Genomic DNA, 22,698 nt, shown 5'->3' on the forward strand with positions numbered 1-22,698 from the left:
TAGCATTGTCCAAGGCATAGAGGGAAGTGATCTGTGGAGTTAGGATCACAAAAATCACTCCTTTTTAGTTTGAAATACATGTCCAATAATAGCATGTAAATGGCTGTGTCCAAGCAATTGCTAGGATAATCCCAATTTATTTTGTGAAGCCAGCTTTTCACTTCAATCCTACCCAAGTTCTGGCAAGTGCCTCAGGAAAATTATTTTGGGAGTGGGCTTCAAACATGCAAGCACCACTGTTGCTTACATTCATTTTGAAACTTTGTAATTTGAAGCCATAGTTTGCACTACAACAGAGTTGGTGCCAAAATGTCAGTAATAAAATTGTCTTAAGAAATGGGATGGAAACTATTCAGAGAAGCCTTGCATGAAAAACAATACAAGAGAAATTTTCATTATATATGACAAGCACACCAAATTTTAAATATTTTATTTATTGTACAAACTATTTACAGAATAATCTATTAGAGGATTACATAATCTTGCTTAATTCCTTTTGGAGCTGGCTATCTGGAAACAGGCCTTGGCCAAACTAAAGTAATAGGTCTTGGTTTCTAAAACATGCAAGATAAGTTCGCAGATGCAGGCCAAGTCCTCTGGTATCCACAGCAGCTCCAGGTGAAAGAGATCTACTTGAGACTGTACCATGAGCATAACCGCTATCCTAGAAACCAATGCACTTAACATTAGATGGAACAAATTAGGGCCAATGAAAAGGAGCAAACCTCCTCAGAAGACACGCATACACACAGTATAGATGGCTAGAGCACAGCCCGTACCATGTCTTCGCACGGGAATCAGGGCAACACACAAGGTTAGGAAAGAACAAGTAAGATTTAGGAAAATCAGAGCCTGTGCATTGAAATTATAAAGCGTTGGGAAGAATGGACCTGCTGATGATGGGGGCAAGAGTAGGAGAAAACACACAAGTGCATTATTAAGCGAAGAACTAGCAGCATCCACCACTGCTCTGACTGTGCTTGTGTAAAAAGAAAATCCTTCGCATCTGCAAAGAGGCAAGAAGTGCCAAATACATTTTATTAGGTGAGTGGTTTCAAGCAGAGGATGTCTGCTGAATATCCAGCCACTCAGTCCTCAGTATAAAAACAGCTGAGCTCTAAAGAAGAAAGGAGGGGATTCCTGAGGAAGATGTAGCAGAACCAACCTCGAGCCATGGCTGGAAAAGCCTCCAGTAGACCAGGGAACAAGACAAAGGACTGGAACAGCACCAAGCAGCACCCTACAACCATCAACTGGCTGAGCTGCACAGCATAACCTCCTTTTGGTCCCTGGGGAGAGGAGTGGGTAGCATCAAAAGGCATTCAGGAGCCCTAACTGCACTGATTACAGAAGCCGCCCTTAGTGCAATAAGATGGCATGTACATGCTTTTAAAAAGAGCAACTGCTTGAAGGAGGGGAAATATGCTTGCCATGAAGGAAAATACAGTGGTGGTCTCTAAAAATGCCCCAAAAGGAAGGGATTCCTGAGTTGTCCCAATACTCAGAGTTCTAACATTTTTGGCAAAATAATGGCTTGAACTTCTACTTAAGCAAGTTTGCAAATTGTCTTTTCCCCTCTGATCTGCAAATGATTCTGTTTATGTTGGGCGGGGGGAGTACAGCTATCTAAAAATAATAATAACAAAATGTGTCATCTGAAGAATGCTATAGCCCCAATCTATGGCAGAATGATTGAACTAAAAATGCTGGCACAACTATAAATTGTATTTTTCCTAAGTTTGTTCTTATGAGACATCCAATTAAGAGTCTAGTCTGGGGGGGGACGGGGACTCCCTCAATCCAAGCAGTCATATTGTAGGCTCTTCCCATTTAGTAACAGCCACCAACATCTCTCTCCTGACCAGGAGAAATGCACTTCCGGTGCCAACAAAATATTCAGTTCACAATCCAATCAGATTTTGGCTTTGCTGACAAAAAAATGGCTAGACTGCCAGCTGAGATCCCTGAATTCCCACTCCTTCATTGCCAAGGAAATGGGAGCAGTGGAAAGGACGTGTTCAGAATTAAGAGGTCAGTTGTACATGAAAGCTCATCTTGGCTTCCTCATGTAGTCTGAAGTGTGGGTAGTGCAATGTGTTGCCTTGCAGACCCACTTCATTACTGCCTGGATAAGCACCCGCAGTTTAACCACACCCCACTCCAAATGTCATGGAATGCTCAGAACACAAAAAAGCAGGTTATCAGGGGCGGGGGGAAGGACACAGGTAGCAGCAATACCTTATTTAACAATTCTCTGCCCGAAGCATGCTGGAGAATACTCTGGCTGTCATGTGGGAGAGGTAGACGCCCGTCTGTGTAGAATAGGAGAGAGAATGAGCTACTGGGCCCAATCCAATACTGATCACCTCACTCTACCTGCATACAAATGTATGTTTGATGCATACAATCATAGCTGCCTCTTGGCCTACCACCACCCCATTCTAAGTACCCCAAAAGGTCAGTGCTAGCATATGCATCAGACCTCAGGTAGATACATTCATCTATCCTATGAGGAAGGGAAATTAGTTGGATGGTAGGGAAAACAAGCTCCTGCCAAAGTTCATGACCATGGTCAGAAATAGGGATGGGAGGAGAAACAAGTTTCTTCCAGTTCCGTGGCAAAGGCAACAGAAGCTGCTGCCACTGCAGAAATAATATCCTGTTGCCAGCTCTTGGTAGAGGTAGAACGAGGTCACTGTCAATATCAGCACTAGTAATCCAGTGACATAAATGCTGCCTTCCCTCTTCTGCAAGAATAAGTGCTGACAGCATCCAGGGGAAAGTGGCTAAGAAAATTAAAAAGCAAGGTGGGGGTGATTTTATGCCTTCCAGTAACATCCAAGTGGAAAGGGGATTAACTTGTGTGAAAACTTGGGCAAAGGCATGGAAAAGTATTAAGGCTTCCCATAATCTGGGGATTTAGAGCTCCATAGTGGTCCATTCATCCCCAAAGCAACTGGAATATTGTAAGTTACAAATCTCTTCCTGTAACAAATTGGAACTCTTTGCTTATGAGCTTTCTTCCTTCAGAAAACCAGACAAGTAACGTCCTGTGAAATGCAAGTACCATGTCACCTCGAGAGAAGAACTCCACTCCATTTCATGTACCATACTGGGAAGGGGAAGGGGCAATATGTGCTCCCAATAATGTACTTCAGCCATGGGGAGGCCTCCATGTGACATTGCAGATTGACATTTCTGTTTGCGTGGTGCCTCTGCTCCGTTCTCCATTGCCCTTAGGTTGGGCATGAGACTGGAGTAGTGAAGTGGGGCTGGGCAATGCCCTGAAGAATTAAGGAAGCCAGATGGACTCCTCCTGTGGGAGTCAGAGCATGCCAAAACCCTCACAGCCCTCGCTGATGGCCAGCTGCAGCATCTTGTGCACCTCTTCATAGGAATCGTAAGTGGGGAGGCACAGCTGGTTAAAACTGAAAGAAAGAACAAAACTAGTACATAGCATGAGACATGTACACATAATGCTTTCAGCATTTCATAGGCAAGGGTAACCCACCTGAGCAGTTATACGGCATTAAAAATTATCTCAAAAAACACATGGGCAAGATCAGCGGAAGGCTGTTCATGATCAGCTTGCTGCAGATAACAGAAAGACTCAGTGACAGGTACCGGTACTCACCAAGTATGGGCTGTTGGCAGTGTACTGTGCGTCGGAGCTGCAATGATCTGGAAAGATGGGCAAAGTGCAGCAAATCCTCCAGGAGGCAGCTGAGAAGAACCAGTGGTGAACTGCAACAGCCTGGCCAGTTCCTCTTGTGTGAAACTGGAGACTACTGTCCAAAACCACCGCATAACCTGGAAGACACAGCAAGAGGTATGGGAAGCAAGAACAGTGGACAGGGGGAAAAGCTACCAAATTTCTTGCAAACCACCCAGTTATGAGGACAGGCCAGAAAATGAATTAATGTATGCTACCATAATCACACCTCCCAAAGCGATATTTCACTTTAAGCTCCACTGCTACTTTTGATGGTTTTTTTGGAACCTTGTAATAAAATTACAGGAGTGCACAAATGTTTGCTGTTGCTAAGTAACTTAAAGATCTGGCCCAAAGGAAGCATTGCCCTTAACTGAGAAAGCGTAAAAGATGCACGTATAAAGAGCTTTCATGAGGTCTAAAAGCCAGCCAAAGGAAAACGAAGTAGTGTTTCCTCATGAAGACATACATAATCACTGTCTCAGTTATGACCTACACAAAGTACAACCAATCCAGTCTGGTAGAGCAGGCAATTAATCTTTCTTACCTTCTCTCGGAAATGCCAAGAACCTCCCACTACTACAGCATGTGCTTTGAAATCACAGACACTGATGTCTCCAGTACCACACATCAGCAACTGGAAGAAAATAAAGTTTCAGTCAGAGTACAGTTGTCTTTTTTCCTTTAAACTAGGTACCATTCAATTAACACAGTCAGCTTTGTATTTTTGATGCTCAGGATTAAAAGCTAGAGCTATCACTCCTTCTAGGTTTTAAAACTTTCTGCTCTAATGCAGCACTGGGGACTTGGTAACTCAAACATGTGTCCAAATTACCCTTGTTAACTATGACAGTACTGTATGCAAACTTCTGGGGAAAAAGAAGTCTAATGACATTATATCTCGGATGTGGCATATACTGTAGGGAACAGTAGGTAAGGTACAGAGTGAGAAGTAATCAATCTGAACTAGAGCACCAGAGTGTTGTTTAAACTGCAGGGTTGGATAGGAGACTTTTAAGTGGTGGGGTCATAGAATCAGGCAATTGTTTCTTTATTATTACAAGGCACAGGAAGGGAAGAGCAGAGATTGGAAAGGCACTTGAAATTGCCTAGCAAACCAGTAGAAACTAAGAGTTTTGAGTGAACATATATTTTGTGCTGGGTAAAAGTTTATCTAGTTTATATGGAAAGCCTCATAAAAATTGGTATGGTTAAAATTATTTTTGTTACTATATCCGTACAGGGAATGCTTGTGAATGGGGGTTCCCCACTCTTCCTTACCCCCAGCTATCTCACATTCATCTGAGGAAGGTGCAACAGGATCAAAGACAGCAAATATCTTAGTTTACCTCAAGTTCATTTTCATCAAAAATAGCAAGGAGGTTTTCAGGGACCAGTTCATTGAGACCTAGAAGATGAGAGCAGAATAGATAAAAATCATGCCAGCCAGGCAAGGGCATCAACAAAGCACAATTTTGAACAACATTAATAAAAAAAAGTGCAGACCATACACATTACCTTTCAAGAAGTGTTCCACTTCCTCTCTAACCTGATTCGCCAGTCTGTACTGTGCAAGCAGATTCAGGTAGAAAATTTTATTCTCATTTGTAACTGGCATTTGAGCACCACCTGTTACCAGCTCAACCTCCTGAAAACAAGGCATGAGAGAATTTATGAGTGGAGTCCCATCTACTCTATAAATCCACACAATGATGAACCCTTCACATCTTTCCCCTCCTATTGAGACATTGCTCCTTTCCCCATGGCGGAAAAAGGGATTTCAAATTGCACCATCCTAACCAATGGCTCTTACCTTCTCAAGTTGTCCTGATCTGCTGTATTTTTCCTCAGCAAAGACTAGCTCCATCTCACTGACATCATTATTCAGGATGAAGCAAACTTTAGATTTATAGAACTCTGGGTCATCTGTCTCAAAATACTAAGAGGAAAAAGGAGATAGAGAAGGGGAAGGAAAGAAAACAAATTTAGTTTGTGCTGTGGAATCGTGCTTGGTCTCTGCTTTATACTCGAAAGCAAAACAAAACCCACAGGCAATTTTACCTTATAATGCATCCGCAATCCTATGATTTGAGCCAAAAAAGACCGGGTGAAACGAGCTCTCACCAGCTGCTTGTAAGCCCCTCCCAAAGATGACTCATAGAGGCACTTTCCAACCAAGCGCCCTGCGAATTCATACACTTTCAGCCGCAGAAAAGGTGACCGGTTGGGGTTGGGATGTACCTACAAACAAGGCAGCTCACAGTTACTACAGCTTAGAATTAGCTCTAACTTAGAATTAGATTTAACACCTGAAAAAACCCCATGTACTCTTCTTGTTGTACCCTGTGGTCAAAGATCTTCACATCCTTTAAAGACTGTTTTTCTGAGTGTATTCTCAACAGCACTGAAACAGGCATGCCGGTACATGAGCATGCCATATATAGTTTGCAAAGAAACAGTATTACTTTCTATATTTTAGAAAATATGACTTAGGAAATCAAATTACAGATTGCACTTCTCATACCTGCCATAGAATTTATCTGTACTACTCATGAGAATTCATCTTCCTGTTTAAGTTTGCCTTTTAGTACCCCCATGAAAGAGGCAAACCAATTCTCTTTCTGCTTACAGGAGAAACTAGAAAAAGTCTGAAAAAGAATGTGAATTCTCTACAGAAAACATGAACAGCTGCAATGTTTCCTGTTTCCACCAATGAATGACAGGAAAATACCAACCAGAGCTTGGTTGTTGTCACTGAAGCGGGTAAAAAGTTGATTGGTAGTGTCAAATAAAGCTTTACAGATCAATTCAAACCACTCTCTGCGAGGACCTCCCCAGTCCAAGGCTACAAGACAGAACAAATCAGAGACCAGTTAGATCTTGAGGTAATCCTATGCCTTCTAAAACACACCTGTCAAGAAAAAACTCTTCACTTTAGAGGGAGTACCATACTACATGGTCCTCTACACAAAGTGGGATAAATGTAACACCCATATACTTTTTCCTCCCATTAGTTCTTTCTAGCACACCAGGCACCTTATACTCAGACAAGATAATAAAAGGATGTAATGTAAATTACCTGGATTGGGATTCACAAAACCTGACCAGGCTAAAGACCCATCTAGCTCAGAATCCTGTTCTTACAGTGGCCATGGCAGCCTGCAAGCAGAACTTAAGTGCAATAGCGTTTTCACTTAGCTTTACTATATAGCCAGTATGAAGGTGATTGGAGAATAAATCTATAGATGCTTGTGAGATATTATGGAAACTTCAGAAAAAATTGGTTGCTAGTAGTAGAAACCCAAACACTCTTTTTCTGGCAACAATAATGCAATTACAGGTTAACTCACCTTCTTCATCCTGGAAAATCACTTCAAAGTTTTTGCTCCAGTCAGAAACAGAAAAATTCCTTGTTGCCCTCAGTGACTAGGAACATAAGGAAAACGCAGTATAAACTGATGTTTGCAACCAAGAGGGCTAACATGAGATCTCATTTTCAAGAACACGCAATTCTCCAATACTTATTTCTACTGCCTCTCTCATCTGTAGATACTGCTCTTCAGTGGAGAATTGTAGTAGTATTTAACACTCATCCCCCTTCAGAGCTTCTCTTCTACAGTTGGCTGAAAATACCACTTACCATTGCTACTGTAAGGTCACTTCTTTGGTACTCAGACACAACTCCCAGATTCTTCTCAGTAGCATTTTTGCATGTCAGTTTATCGCCTTATTTTGCATTCTGTTTTTATTTCTAATGTGTGTGTATGCATATCTACCACATACAAAAATGAGCATACACATTCATGCTGTATAAATATTTTGTCTGTTTAAAGACAAAATTACTAATGGATCTATATTCTTCTGAATTGTAGTTTATATAGCCTTTATTTGCTTTATGTTATCTGCTAGTCTGAGAATTAGTCTTTACTCCTTCTTCCAAATCTTAGGCTGCAATCCTACACACTTTCCTGATGAGCAGTGGGACTTTCAAGTAAACATACTTAGGATTGAGATAGTTACAGGTAGGTAGCCATGTTGGTCTGCTATAGTCGAAACAAAATAAAAAAATTCCTTCCCATAGCACCTCAGAGACCAACTAAGTTTGTTCTTGGTATGAGCTTTCGTGTGCATGCACACGTCTTCAGATACACTGAAACAGAAGTCACCAGACCCTTATATATAGTGAGAGGGTGGGGAGGGGTATTACTCAGAAGGGTGGTGGGAAGGGGTGGTTGGCTGATAGGTGTGGTAAACCTATTAGTTGGTCTCTAAGGTGCTACTGGAAGGATTTTTTTTATTTTGTTATGATTGAGATATTAGTAAAGAAAAGTCAGTCCAAGGTTTCTACCGCTTGGCCACTGGGATTATGCTTCGGCCCCTATGTATATGCATACAGAATGAATGAATGAATGAATGAATGAATTATTTGTACCCCGCCCATCTGACTGGGTTGCCCCAGCCACTCTGAATGGCTTACAGGACGTAAAAAAAACATAATAAAACCTTAAACCTCAAAAAGCTTCCCTATACAGGGCTGCCTTCAGATGTTTCCTAAATGTTATATAACATCTAATAGGAGGGCATTTCACAGGCTGGGCATCACTACTGAGAAGGCCCTCTGCCTGGTTCCCTGTAGCTTCAGTCCTCGCAGTGTGGGAACCTCCAGAAGGCCCTTGGTGCTGGATTTTAGTGTTTGGGTTGAACAATGGGGATGGAGATGCTCCTTCTGGTATACAGGGCTGAGGCCTAGTGTGGAGATTGCCTCCACCCTCTTGTAGGATGACAAGCAGAACACTGCTATCATCTCATTGTAGAGGTGGAGCTTAAAGTGAGAGAAGGATGACCTTATGGGAGCTGTAGGAAAGCACTAGTTTCAGGCACCAATCCATATTCCTTTCCATTTGCAAACTTTTAGTCTGTTACATTTTTATACTGGAGAGGGAGAGAGAAAAGCTTCTTTCCATGACCAGAGAGCTGCTAGCAGAAGAACAGAGCAGTTTGTTCATCCTACAACAGACTGCAGCATTTCCATGCTAACTAATCCTGATTGCCTTTCATATGCAGTATTTTGTGCAAGGACAGTGCAAGCAGTTGTTTGCAGAAAAGAGGAGAATAAGGAGAAGAGGAGAGTGAGAGTGAGAGAAAAACTGATTGGAGGGAATGACACAAAGAAAAGGTTTTGCCTACTTTGGGTGTTGACCCCACCTGCTGTGATCTAAGAGATTATTGGATCTATAAAGCACAATTTAAGAGTTATAAGTAATACTCCCCACTGAGGTAATGTGGTTCTTGACATGAAAAGGATCCACACTACTGAGCTATAGGGACTGAAAGTTCTGGGGTTTTTTTATTATAAATCTTTGAAGAGCTCTCGTCCTCATTTCCTAAGTGCTCACAAATAAAAGTGTTTCATCACTTGCCCTCATGACACATACTATCACTTTAATGCAGTGCTCCCTCAAGACTAAGCTTGCTTTGAACAAAATATTTAAAACGACTAGAAATGTCAAGCCATAGAATCTCTGTTCCATTTATAGCTACAGCAAAACCAGAAAACAAAAAAAAAAACCCTATGGCAACTCTTGGCTCTGATATAGTAGACAGTCAAATGATTTAAAGCCATTTGCTGCTTACCAGTGACAGCACATCCTCTAGTTCACACTCACGATAATCTTCATCTTCCACTTAAAATGTTTTCGTTTCCCCCACCCTTGGAAGTTTAATTCCCTTGATTTTATCTGTCTGCCGCACTAAAACTAATTATGTTGTAAGAGTTTGCATAACAAGGAGACTAGGATTCACGTCCTCCTACCCCTTCCCCAAACTTATTATTTATGTATTCCCTGGATTTATGTACCACCTTTCTGTCAAGGCCCCCAAGCTGGTTTACAATTTTAAAACAATAAAACTAATACAGTATATAAAATGCAGGAGGACAAGTACATTCAGCAAACTGGGAGTTGATGGTACGCATGCTTCCTGGCCTGGGTTCCCTCACGGCATACGGGTCTTTAGCAGCTCCAGCAGAGGTGGGGGAGCAGCTGCCCAAGCATCTCTCTCAGGCTGCTGATGGTTCTGTCAGGAGCTGATGGTTTCTGTGCTTCCTGCCCTGGGCTGCCTTGCTTCTTATTGAGGCTTTGCCACATTAAAAATGACTAATAGTTGGTTTAATGAAGGCTTCTCTGGTCATAGGCAATTAAATATTTTAGAGGAAGATGTAAAATCAGAATATGTGTGAATAAACTATCACCCTGAATTCATATCACTCTAGTCCATTCTACAGCTTAAGGTGAAAGAACATGGAACAGGAAGGAAATGATCTACAGAACTTCTCTAAAACTATGCTACACTCCAAGCTTTCTGTATCACAGACACACTCACCGATTCCAGAAGGTTGTGGCGGCTGACTTTTAGAGTAACTTTTGAATGGGGCCTCTTCATGTGCACCTGGCGCAGCTCCCTCTGGAAGAAGTTTACTTTGTCCTGAAAGGTCTCTGAGCCTCCTGAAACCAACAAGCCCATTGTCATATCTGTTTCCTTCAAAATACCTTACAAGGTCATATGAGTTTCAGAAATGTCATAAAATATGACAGATTATCATCCCAAAAGGAGTAAAAAAAATTCAGTACAAAGGATTTGAGGAAACAAAGGGACACATATCATAGTTTTAAAAAATTGTAAAGACTATTTTGTGGAGACAGAACATAAACATTGCATTCATTATCATTTCCTTGTCTCTATTTGTATTTGCCCTCTATTTGTATTTCCTCATATTTGTATTTGCGCACACACACTGGCTCTATCACATACACATGGGCTCAGGGTTTAAACCTCCCTATTCTGAGACCAAGCTGGAGAGGTTAAATAAATATATTTGTTTAGAAGCACTAAAGAAGTTAGGAGGGGGAGGGAGAGAATGCATAACCTCAACACATACATAGATAGTTATGTGAACTCCTCTAAAGAGATATCAGGAAGAGAGCAATGGAGTCAAATTTACCAAAAACAGGGGAAACGTGTTTGATTGCTCTATAACAATTACAATATCCTAAATCAAACTGAACTACTCAACATTTATAAACAAACATTGAGCTAAGCAGCACACCACAACATAAAAAGGATGCAATCCATTATGAAAATATTTGCAGTCTACACCATAGAATGGCAGCTGTCCTCTGTAGTATGTGTTATGCAAGCTGTCATGCATTAGATACCATGCCACAGAATTTTATGCCCCAGACTCTTTTTACCTATATTTTTATGCAGCGAGCGAATGAAAGTTGCCGCCAAGATGTTCCTCTCCTTGCAGCTCAGCTCTACAGGAGGCTGGATCCCATCATCCACCACTAACGTCAGCAGTTTGTGCACAGGGTCAGGCCCGTGGTAAGAAAACTAGCAGCAAAGAAATGCAGGAAAGGGCGGGGAATCATTTACCAGAAAGCACAGCACATTGATCAGATGTGGCAAGGTTACCCCCTGGGCACATTTCCTTGCCCCTCTATCTGCTCAGAACCAGTTAATAGCAAAGCTGCTGGCAAGCCTACAGCTGAGATGAAGGTTTTATAAATTGCAATTCTTGTAGAATGAGCCTCAGTACGTGCTTCATTAGGGAAGGAGGAAAATTACAAGAAAAAAAGAACCTGAAAGCTATATTGCAGGATGCAATATAGAAAACCACAGCAGGCTCCCAAGCAAATCTAAAAACCTAACAGTGAAAGTTTTCAATCTTATGTGATTAGGCTGACAAACGGAATATACCTTTCACAAAACAAATCCAATTATTCACTGGGGAATTTTACCAACATACCTTGGTGCCAGGACACACTCTGAAGGTAAAGAGGCGCCAGGGAATGATCTTCAAGTAGAACTCCTTTACTGAGAATTGCTTTGAAGTAAAAGAACAAAAACAATGGAGAGTCACATATTTTAAAAAATGAACCAATCTGAAAGAACTTGAACAATGGTCAACTCCATTTTTGCTGACAACCCAGCAGCCACCATAAAATGTAGCCACAGGTCAGTTCTCTGGTTAGCAGAGCAATAATCCAAGAAGTCCTGAACAATTTTGTCTACAATATATGCTTGGAAACATACACCAGCTGTTTCATAGCACAATACACAGTCTCTCACAACAGTAATAATGGCCAACAACCATAGGGAAATGGTTCCTGGAAGCAGATTGATAACACAGCCACACATAATAGCAATAAATCCTGTGCAACTAGGGAATAGACGAACTAGTCTTACCTTGGGTGAAACATAGCAATACACTTTTTTTGGCTTCTTCACTTTCTCAGGGGTCTGGCTGTCAGAAGGAGAGTCTTCATCCTCATCTTCAGTAGCAGTGGAAGGTCGGCGCTGAGAGGAACCCCAATGCAGGGGTGGAAGTTGCCACTGGGTATTGGCATAGCTACTAGCATTGTAAAGGTAGGCCTCAAAATAGATACTGACCCCTGAGGTAGAAACATTTCGCTCCACGATACTCTTTTCACTCTCTGCAAGATACAAACCTCACTTGTTATGAGGCTAAAATGTCAGACTGATACTGCTGGACAACAGGCAAGATACAAATGCAATAAATGAAATACATATTAACTTGTAATGGCTGGCAACAGCATCGTGGGAGTTAACATGGCAGTAAAAATAATGTATTTTTCTAAACTTACCATTTAAAACAATTATATCGAACTCTCCATTGCTAATAGGCTGGCTTTGGTAGGAGATGCAGGCACGGAAACATCCCCTACGGAGTAGGGTGAGTCTCAGGAAAACTTGATAAGTCTGTCGATTAGACACCACAGACTTTTCAAACAAAACATCAGAAGGTTCTTCTTCTTGGGGACCAAGCTAGACAAAAGGAATATAAGTTAGACTATATCAGTGTATTCCAGTCTTAGAGAAGATAGAGCAGAGATGGACTCACCTCATGGATTGAGAGGCTGTAGTTGTGCTCATCTATCAGTGATACCGAGTTACTGGTAGGATTATTATACTCATCTCTGGGAACTATCTGCAGAGTGTGAGGCTGCCCACATGTCAGCACCAAAGTGGAGAAGTGGCAAACAATTTTGGTTTTCGAAGGAACCACCATTCCTGAAATAAGTAATAACACCCAGCTTAGACTCGCAAGTAATATTACAAGGGGCGTATTACAAGACATGCTCTCCTTTCTATGCCTTGGTTTGTTATTGGCCCAAAAAGGCCTTACCTGGCTGAAAGACTTTGTAGTAAGGGCTATATGCCACATTCAAGCCTCCAAGTTTTATGCTGATTTCATAGCGCCCAGCCTTCCGCACAGTAAATGCCACCTTCACCACATTGGAACTGGGCTCCTGAAGTACTTCCTGGGTCACAGGAATATCCATTGCTAGCTCCACATGGCAGATGTGAACTCGCAGGCCCACAGGACGAAGAGCAGGGAAGGGCTGGCCATTCTTATAGAATAACTGCATGGGGATTTGAAAAATAAATGCAAAACAGCATCTTAATATGCTATATCACAATTAGTGCCCAATATTATGTGATGAACGGTTCTGTAATTATTGAAGAACATAAGAAGAGCCCTTCTGGAATAGACCAGAGGCTTAACTAAACTGGCATCCTGTTTCCCAGAGTGGCTAACCAGATACCTGTGGAACATGATGAGCACAATAGCCTTGTCTTGTTGTTCCCAGCAACTGGTATTCAGATTTGCTGCCTTTGATCCTAGAGGTATTATACCAGCCAACATGACTAGTAATCACTGATAGCTTATTCCCTCTCCGCTTACAACATCCCTGATATAAATGCTGGCACCATTTGCAAAAAAAATCATCATGCCCAATCATGCTTCAAGATATGTGCCCACCAAATTTTAAATATGCATGCAAAACAAATTCAACAAAAACAAACCCAGAAGAAAAGAGCGATACTAGGTTTGACCAGTCTAAACTTACAAGTCAGAAGCTCACCCAAACTCACTGCAAAAGCAAAAACGTAGTCTGTGCTGTTGATAACCACCAGCATTAAGCTGTTCAGCCTAAGTAACAAAACTGGCACAAAACCTCCAAGGAACAGTCCCATAATCTCTATAGACGTTTGTCTTGAAATAAAACCTAGATCCACTCCTTAGGTTTTCATGGAAATAGAAAATATTCACTTACATGTACTCGGAAGGCCATGCTGTGGCCCACCTCATATGGGTCCTTCCAGTCCCAGAAGACTTTGCAAGAGCGGGGGTCCAAGTAGTTGCCTCGCACGTAGTCATAAATTGTCCGCTCTCCTCTGCGCTCCCGGTCCTCATGCTGGAGGAAGCTGACTACACGTGCGGCAAGTTCAAAGAGGAACTTAATGGTGAAAAAGAAAGCTACCACAGATACTGTGATCCCACCTATAGAAAGGGGGGGGGGATACACTGTAGTTATTAATCCAAGAAGGCATTGAAAATCAATCACCATGGAGGCTCTAGCTGAGAGTTTACAACATTTAACCCTGGAGATCTCAGAAGGGCTAGCTCTACCATTGACAGTTGATTCTGAGGCAACAATTTGTAAATTACACATAATTTATTATATTTTACCCCCATGGCATGGAAGTATCATTTTAATGTTCTAATGTTCTACCTCAGCGACTAAAATGTCTGCCTCTAAGACTGCTGTCACCACAACAAAAGCTAAGGAAAGAAACTGAGGAAGATTCGGGACCAATGATAACGCTAGGAGAAAATGGCATGTAAGTTAACAAACACAGTATTAGCAAAACAGACAATGAAGTCCACATGAATGAATTAAAAGAAGTTACAGGCTGCTTCTGGATTTTGTAAAAATACTTTATTTGCTTACCAATAACGTAAAACATCAGGTCCCTTCAATGAGAGACACAGCCGAGGATCACAGCTGCATCTGGAATACAGAAAGCAGATTTAGTTCAATATCCCTTTCACTGCAAATCTTGCAATAAAGTGTTTGGTCCCTAAGAAAATGCACCAAACTTCCCCGAAACTTCCTTTTTTCTCAAACCTGCCCTCCATTTAAAGAAAAACAAATAAGACTAATATATAGCTGTTGTGCAGCACAGAATTACAAAGCGAGGTAATTACAAAGCAAGGTAATACAAACAAATTAGAAGCACCACTATATATCAGGTTATTCTGAGTATCAGAAATTGAAGATCACTGAAATTATCCAGTGAAGGTTGAAAAACAAACATAGGTAAGTCCATTTCTTACACATGGCCAGTTTTATTTACAGAACTTACCGGTACAGTGGTGCCCCGCAAGACAAATGCCTCGCTAAACGAAAAACCCGCAAGACGAAAGGGTTTTCCGATTTTTAGCGGCTTCGCAAGACGAATTTCCCTATGGGCTTGCTTCGCAAGACGAAAGCCCATAGGGAAATCTCCGGGGACAGCGGGGAAGCGCAGCGCTCCTTCTCCTCTGTTCCCGGACCTGTCTTGAAGGCTTGCGGTGGGAGGAGGGTTTTTCCTCCCCACCGCCAACATTCAGAACAGCATTCTGAATGTTGGCGGTGGGGAGGAAAGCCCTCCTCCCACCGCAAGCCTTCACGACAGGTCCAGGAACAGAGGAGAAGGCGCGCAGCGCTTCTCCTCTGTTCCCGGACCTGTCCTGAAGACTTGCGGTGGGAGGAAGGTTTTCCTCCCCACCGCCAACATTCAGAACAGCATTCTGAATGTTGGCGGTGGGGAGGAAAAACCCTCCTCCCCCTGCCAGCCTTCAGAAGAGGTCCGGGGACAGACTGTCCCCGGACCTGGTCTGAAGGCGGTCTCCATAGGAACGCATTAATTGATTTTCAATGCATTCCTATGGGAAACCGTGCTTCGCAAGACGAAAAACTCGCAAGAAGAAAAAACTTGCGGAACGAATTAATTTCGTCTTGCGAGGCACCACTGTACTTATATCCTACTTTTAAATTTGAACAAGTTTCCAAAGCAGCTCACAATATTAACTAACTTTAGAATAATTTAAACAATAAAAATGAAATACCAGAGCAGCAGAAAGGAATAAATGTATAAAAGCAGAATCAGCAACAACAACAGAAAACCCAGCAAATAGCACCATAAGTACAACTGTCTTAGCAGAGAATCATGTTTTATTAAGCAGCTTTGGGCAAATAAAGAGGTCTTAACCTGTGGCAAGTCTCTCTGAGACAAGCATCCATAAATGGGTCATCACCACGTACCACCACCAGAAAGGTTGTCTCCTCAGTTGTCACCCACCTCAGCCCTGCAGAAAGGGTACCGGTAGGTTGGCATATTGAATTTTATGGCACATCAGCTCCTAGGCCATATTGTGCTACATACTAGTGTTGTTGTAAATGCAGAATTCTTTCATTAGCAATTTGTTCCGAATAGTCCAGTCTTAAAAAGACAGCAGTCATCTAATAGAGCAACATATTTTATAGTATTGTCAGCTAACAGAAGTAGCAAATAAACTATGCTGAAAGTCTATACTGAGCTTTATTCCTTTCTGATGGGTAGTTCTATCAAGCTGCAGTTCACAGCCCACACAGCTAGGTTCACCACCATTTTCCACTGATTGGCTGGGGAGAGAGGGCATACCTTTACACCAGCTCCCATGCCCTGAAAGACAATAGGGGAGTGTCCATTCATCAGGAACTTTGTTCAGCATACAGAAACCAGTGGGGGGGAAGCAGAAGGGAATGTCATCATTGAGACAAATAATCCTGGAACTTGCAATACAGGTTCACAGCTCGGGAGTCAAACACGACAATTAGGCAACTATCCCAAGTAGTGGCACTCTGCATTGTCACACTATGCAGCCCTCAAAAACTTGCTAGGAGATCACCTGAAGTGAAACATAAATACATAATCAATACATGCATTCTTTTTTTTTTAATCTGGACAAGAAAACAGTTCAATAGCACCACTTCCATTTTAAACTGACTGAGCCAAAATCCAAGCATGACATCAGCAAATAGACCACATCATATAACTTCAACAGCACTAGAGCTTTATATATATATACCAGATTTTATGTTCTGAAACTTAGAGCAACTTTGCCCAAGATGATGTGGATGTAGAAACGTCTTTTATATATATAAAATGTACGTGTACCATAATGTTTCACAAGAATGCAGCTGAACATATAATGGATTGGAGAGGGGACAAAGGAAGAGGACAGATGTGTCGTATGCACAGCATTCACAAAATCAGATTGTGGTAGTCCTGTGTGGCAACACTGGAAAGCAAAGCAGCAGCAACAAAGTGCAGGGGAGGGGAGGACCTGGGGGCACTCAGCAGCAATTATATCCATTAGCAATGGCAACAGTGTGTCTTCTTACTCAGAATGAAACAAAAGGAGGGCCTCAAAAATAATTGTTTTCAGAAATGCCACGCTCGGTTTCGTCCAAAACACTGACCGTCATCCAATTATTCTTTAGTGAGAACTATAAAGGGGAATTTTAAAAAACACACCTATAAATGGGAAAGGGGAAAATACACCACTACCAATGCCTGCAAAACATTTAAACTATCAAGCAACTACTACTCTAATCTTACATGGTTAAGTATTGGCGATTTCCCCCAACTCCAAGAGGTCTGTAGCTTTAGTAGTCTTTTGTTTGTTACACATTTCCAAATTATTGAGTTAGGAAATTGTATCCAACACCTTCACTGGTTTTTAACAAATGTCTCAAGTTTCCTCCTTTTAACATATCTGAGGAAAACCCACTTGCCCAAGCATTCCTTCTTTTCCTAGCTGAACAGGGGAGGCCAGATGAGCAAGATGTGGGGACACCTTCATTGCTTCCATTCAGTTATCAACTTATTGCCCTGCTCTGACTCCTGAACTGTTACTCCTTACGTTTCATGTTTGCTGCAGAAACTGTATCATTATTTGCCTGAGTAAAGATCCTCCTTACTTACAAGAAGCCCCCTCTACTTGTATGTTTTACAGTGGGGGCCAGGAAATTTAGTTAGCATCTACATTCTAATCCAGGCTGTGAAAAAAGTTTCATTTCAGTATTGAGGAGTACCAGATGAAGCAGTTGCCTCTCCTCCAATATCTTTCATCAAGTCTAGGGACTGCCTACTAAAGATCAAAGACTTGCATGGGTAACCCTTGTCTAAGTATAAGAGTTTCTTCACATGATATGGATTATATTATTGTCAATTCATAGTAATGATTCCAAACCTTCCAGAAATTGAGAACTTAAGAATAGCCTAAACAAGTATTTCCATGGCAGGGTTATCCCCCATGGCAAAGAAACTGGTATCTTCTTCAAGTCCATCTTCAAAAACAAGCTCTCTATTGAGCTGCTTGGAAATTCAATCAAAATTCTCCATTACTGAACCTTATTAAAGGTTATGTGTGCATTTTTCTTTCCAAAGAAATCCCATAACACTAAAATATGGGCTTAGAATTCTCTCCATTGAAGTGATAAATGTAACTACTGCAAGAGACGAAACTGTCATTCTGAGATGCCCTTCTATTAGCATCCTCCATGCAAGATCAAATGACAGATATTTTCTGGATAAATTTTGACCTGAAACTTGGCAATATCCTTTCTAATCTTTGGAGGTTAGTGACAACTCAGCACTTTGTCACTGTTCTTAGGTGCACTATTTCAGAATTCTCCTTGCCTGAAAGGCAGTCTCAGTAAATTTAACTCTGATTCATTTGTTTTATATGAAATGACAGGCAAGATGCCAGCTAGACAGACAAAAGAGAGCAAAAAGAGCTGACACGTTCTCCTATGCAGCGCATCAACTGGGAGCAGCCATCAAACACACTTAGGGCACAGAGGTGCAAGCTGCTTTACTTATTTAGCCCGTTCCCAGGATACAATGACATTAATTATTAGACTGGTGAGCTAATCTGGATCATCAGACTGCTTAGAACAAGTAGGTAATGACCAGAGGAATGAATAAATCATTCAGAAGGCATTTGTTTTAGATATCCTTTCTTCAAAACAGTGGGCAATTTTACAGATCCTCTATAACCTGATCTTGCCTTGATCCCAAGATAACATGAATGATAAAACCCATTTGTAAATCCAAATACTTTGAAAGCCCTACTCCATAATACACTCTAGGAAAATCATTTGCATGCAAAGACTGTTGTTTAGAATAGTTAAAGAAGTACTAGGCCATTCAAAGTACAGGGAGGGATAGTATTGCGGTGGTAATGATTGCAGAAGTCACTTTTTAGTTAGTGTTTTTATCGGATAGCTCAACCTAAAGAATACCCATGTCTTTCTGTGCAGTGCTAAGGGTAGCGGGGTGCCATCTTCTCCTCTGGATAAAGGTAAAGGTAAAGGGACCCCTGACCGTTAGGTCCAGTCGTGACCGACTCTGGGGTTGCGGCGCTCATCTTGCTTTATTGGCCGAGGGAGCCGGCGTACAGCTTCCGGGTCATGTGGCCAGCATGACTAAGCCGCTTCTGGTGAACCAGAGCAGCACACGGAAACGCCGTTTACCTTCATGCCGGAGCGGTACCTATTTGTCTACTTGCACTTTGACGTCCTTTCAAACTGCTAGGTTGGCAGGAGCTGGGACAGAGCAACGGGAGCTCACCCCGTCGCAGGGATTCAAACCGCTGACCTTCTGATCGGCAAGTCCTAGGCTCTGTGGTTTAACCCACAGCACCACTCGCGTCCCTTCTCCTCTGGATACTGCACTGTTAATCAACACACTTGCTTTCAGAGCTAACGGAAAACATCAAAAATTCAGAAAACAATGTCCAAATTATATTCTGCCTCAGCTTGCACAAATAAATATGGATTCTGAAATACTATTAGAGCTGAAGCCCATCATTCTAATATGACTATTTAAACTTATAAAATCATAGAATTGTAGAGTTGGAAGAGGCCATGAGGATCATCTATCTATTCCAACCCCCCCATAATGCAGGAAGCTTTCACCCAATGTAGGGCTCAAACCCATGACCCTGGTATTAAGAGTCTCACGCTCTACCAACTGAGCTATCCACTTGGGAAGTTTTTTCCTGTAAACTGCTATCATGATTTCTATATTTAGAATCCTACAGTGGTACCCACTCCCCTTCCACATCAAACTATAGCAACTTTTTATTCCCTATGTGCAGTGTTACAGAATAATCTGAGGGGAAATGTTCTGTCACATTGAAATAATTTGCACACAGACCACAAGCAAGCAGCAGTGTTTGAACTTAGCAGGCTCAGCTAGCACAAACCTGCATTCCCATCACATGTGAATTTATAATCCAGAATGCAATTAACAATGCAATCCTATGCATATCTATTCAAAAGCAAGCCACAATGGGATTTACTCTCAGGTAAGTGCTGCCTACATCAGTACAAAAAAAACCAGGTCTCTGTCATTTTGCCAGGTTACACTGCCCCACCAAATTCCACCTTTTATAAACCTTACGAGCAATAAAACCTACCCATGTGACGCTGACACAAAAGTCTTACAGCACATATACTATAAAGAATGAAAGTTCACTACCCCTCTTCTCTCCCTCCCCACCTCTTTTCCCCCAACTTTATACTGCCTATAACATTAGTGTCTCACATCAAATATGAATGATCTGTAGAAAGAACTCTATGAACTGAAAGCAGAGAAACTCCATGTACTTTTGTAACCCAAGAAGATCTTTAATAAGAACAATTTTTAAAAATAAACATGACTAGCATTTTTTCTTCTTACATGCTATAAAAAACTGTTACAGGTGCTAAATGTAAATAAGGATTATTTTTAAAATGAACATGAAATATTCCAAACCAATCTTCCATTAACAAGTCATACTGTTTCCACTATCCATGAGTTCATCTTCCTCCCTAAATCCCATTTCAAATCAAATAAGGTAGACAAAGGAGAGCTTTATTTTGGTTCTTGTAGCACAAAACTCACTTGTAGGCCAGAATAAATAAAAGTGTTACACAAATCATTAAAGCTAAATACTTCAAAAATAAAGGCGAAACAGCCCATATATCCATAGTTACCAAGACACATCATCTACCAGACACAGTACTCCCTTCAATCTTAAGGCTCCTGATAACACTTAACGTCTTAAAGAGCTGTCCTTTTAAAAGCTGCATTCTCAGCTTACACATGTTTATAGCTAGCAATTATGTAAGCAATTGAGGGAAGTTTTGCTTATATCAATGTTCCCTACACAGAAGTCACTTCCATGTAGAGGTGCAGAAACTCCCTATGCATTTTGTCACATATAATGCATTTACACACTCCTGTTTCACTGGATGTGTGCTATCTGCAGTGCATGTATATGGTGAAACAGGCATATGTGCATTAGTGACTAAGTGAACAATTATGTATAAGCCTGTATTATAAAAGCAGCCATTCAGATAAGAGTAGCAATTTACCAGTGTGCCTTTATCTCACATCAGGAAAACTGTTTTTCTCTAAATGTATTACCTACCTCTGGCAGACAGATGGGGATCTGACTAGCCCATTACCTCCCCACCTCTATGGGCCCACTTTGAAAGGAGGGCAAGGCGACCCACCTAACATCATTATTATATGAGTTGATAACTTCAAAAGGGCTTGCGCTTAAAAGGGATCAGCTAATCATTAGTTACAGTGCATCACACCTGCAAACAATTTTTTTCACTCTGTTGACCAGCAAGTCCCAAACTGTTCTACTACAACAGAAGATACTGAAATAATCAGATTAGAAATTAATCAGCAATTAATTGGAAAGAATCCAATGAACCACGTAACTCCAGATTTTCTGTATGCATGTTTCCACAAAATGCTTATTCAAAGGTCAGCTGGAAGATCATTGTATCATTTTTTTAACAACAGCTGTGAAATCAGCTACACTGTATTTACAATAGTTTGAAATTCATCAATAGGATGTGCTTAAATTCCCTACTGGGAATTTAAAACATTTATTATTTCATTTCACACTTATAAAAGGCGTGAAAGTACAGATCTCCTATACAAACTCAGAATTCTACAGACTATTACTGGATTAATATACAGGGCAATACTGACAGAACTGGAACCAAAATCAAAACAAACAAAAATCCAAAAGAAAAGGGAGCAAGAAGATAAACACTTTCACAATTCGGATCTTTCAGGAAGAGCAGCATATTCAGGACTGAACACCATCCTCCAGATCAATGAAGAACAAACATTTCAGTGTGGAGGAACAGAAACAAAGCAAAACTAGCTACAACAGGGCAGCCAGGAAACCTTTAAAGCCAGGATGGTTCCTAGAATCGGTTAACTGAGACTCCCATGTGAAAGCAGTGTAAGGAGCATGTCTCCTTGATTTCCTTCCTAACTTGTCCTTCAGGATGAATTCAAAGTGGGAAAGGAATAGGAAGGAGGGAAACTCTGCATACAAAAATTTGAGGGCAGTAAATATGTGTCAGGCAGACGCTGACTATGCCAAGTGGCCACAATATCACCCTTTCTCCCCTCTACCAGACAAACACCTGAGGTAAACCTGAGTCCCGTCAGGGGAAAAGGCGGGGAACAGAATATTCTGGAAGGCAGGGGGAGAGTAAAAACGAGATGGTGCCGAATTATTTCAGGGCTTTCGGCAACCCGAGTATTTGGCCCGGCGCAATCTGAAGAACGGGGTTTGAGGGCCAAACTTACTTCTTAGCCCCAAATGGAAACTAGGACGAAACCCACCACCGGGCCCGATGCCCTCGCGGGACTCGGACCACCACGCCCGCTTTACATCTTATCCCTCCCCCCACACCCCGCTTTTACTTCAAGGAACCGGGACGCTCCCCCTCCTTGCAGGGCAGCGGAAGATTTCCCAAGGGCGCCGCCCCCTTCCCGCCGGCGGCGGCTGCTTCCTTCTTCGCCTCGAAACCCCAACCCCACCGCCGAATAATGCCTCCCTTCTCTTGCCTCCTCTCTGAAGGGGAAGCGGCGCTCATGGGAGGCAACTGAGGCGAGTCAGGGACTAGCCGCGCTGGTCATGGGACTAACGGTCAGTGTCGGTTCCGTGCCTGCTCTGCCACAGCGCACTCCAGCTACAACACACTCTCTCTCACTCGCTCGCTCTG

General features: G+C 41.9%; 1 protein-coding gene across 1 annotated transcript; it reads right to left on the bottom strand.

Moving 5' to 3' along the window:
- Positions 1-415: 415 nt before the first annotated feature.
- AREL1 (apoptosis resistant E3 ubiquitin protein ligase 1) lies at positions 416-22,680 on the bottom strand. Its single transcript, XM_083612630.1, has 20 exons — positions 22,541-22,680; positions 16,268-16,514; positions 14,533-14,592; positions 13,855-14,081; positions 12,921-13,158; positions 12,636-12,805; positions 12,379-12,559; positions 11,960-12,207; positions 11,520-11,597; positions 10,963-11,104; positions 10,094-10,215; positions 7,063-7,138; positions 6,448-6,557; positions 5,774-5,953; positions 5,526-5,651; positions 5,231-5,360; positions 5,062-5,120; positions 4,260-4,349; positions 3,635-3,810; positions 416-3,428 (listed from the first exon to the last, which is right to left on the bottom strand). The coding sequence occupies exons 3-20, from the start codon at positions 14,546-14,548 to the stop codon at positions 3,326-3,328; spliced, it is 2,472 nt and encodes an 823-aa protein (XP_083468756.1). The 5' UTR covers positions 14,549-14,592; positions 16,268-16,514; positions 22,541-22,680; the 3' UTR covers positions 416-3,325.
- Between the last annotated feature and the right edge of the window lie 18 nt (positions 22,681-22,698).

This window comes from Podarcis filfolensis (genome assembly GCF_964270895.1).
Source record: "Podarcis filfolensis genome assembly, chromosome: 1".
NCBI classification, from domain to species: domain Eukaryota; kingdom Metazoa; phylum Chordata; class Lepidosauria; order Squamata; family Lacertidae; genus Podarcis; species Podarcis filfolensis.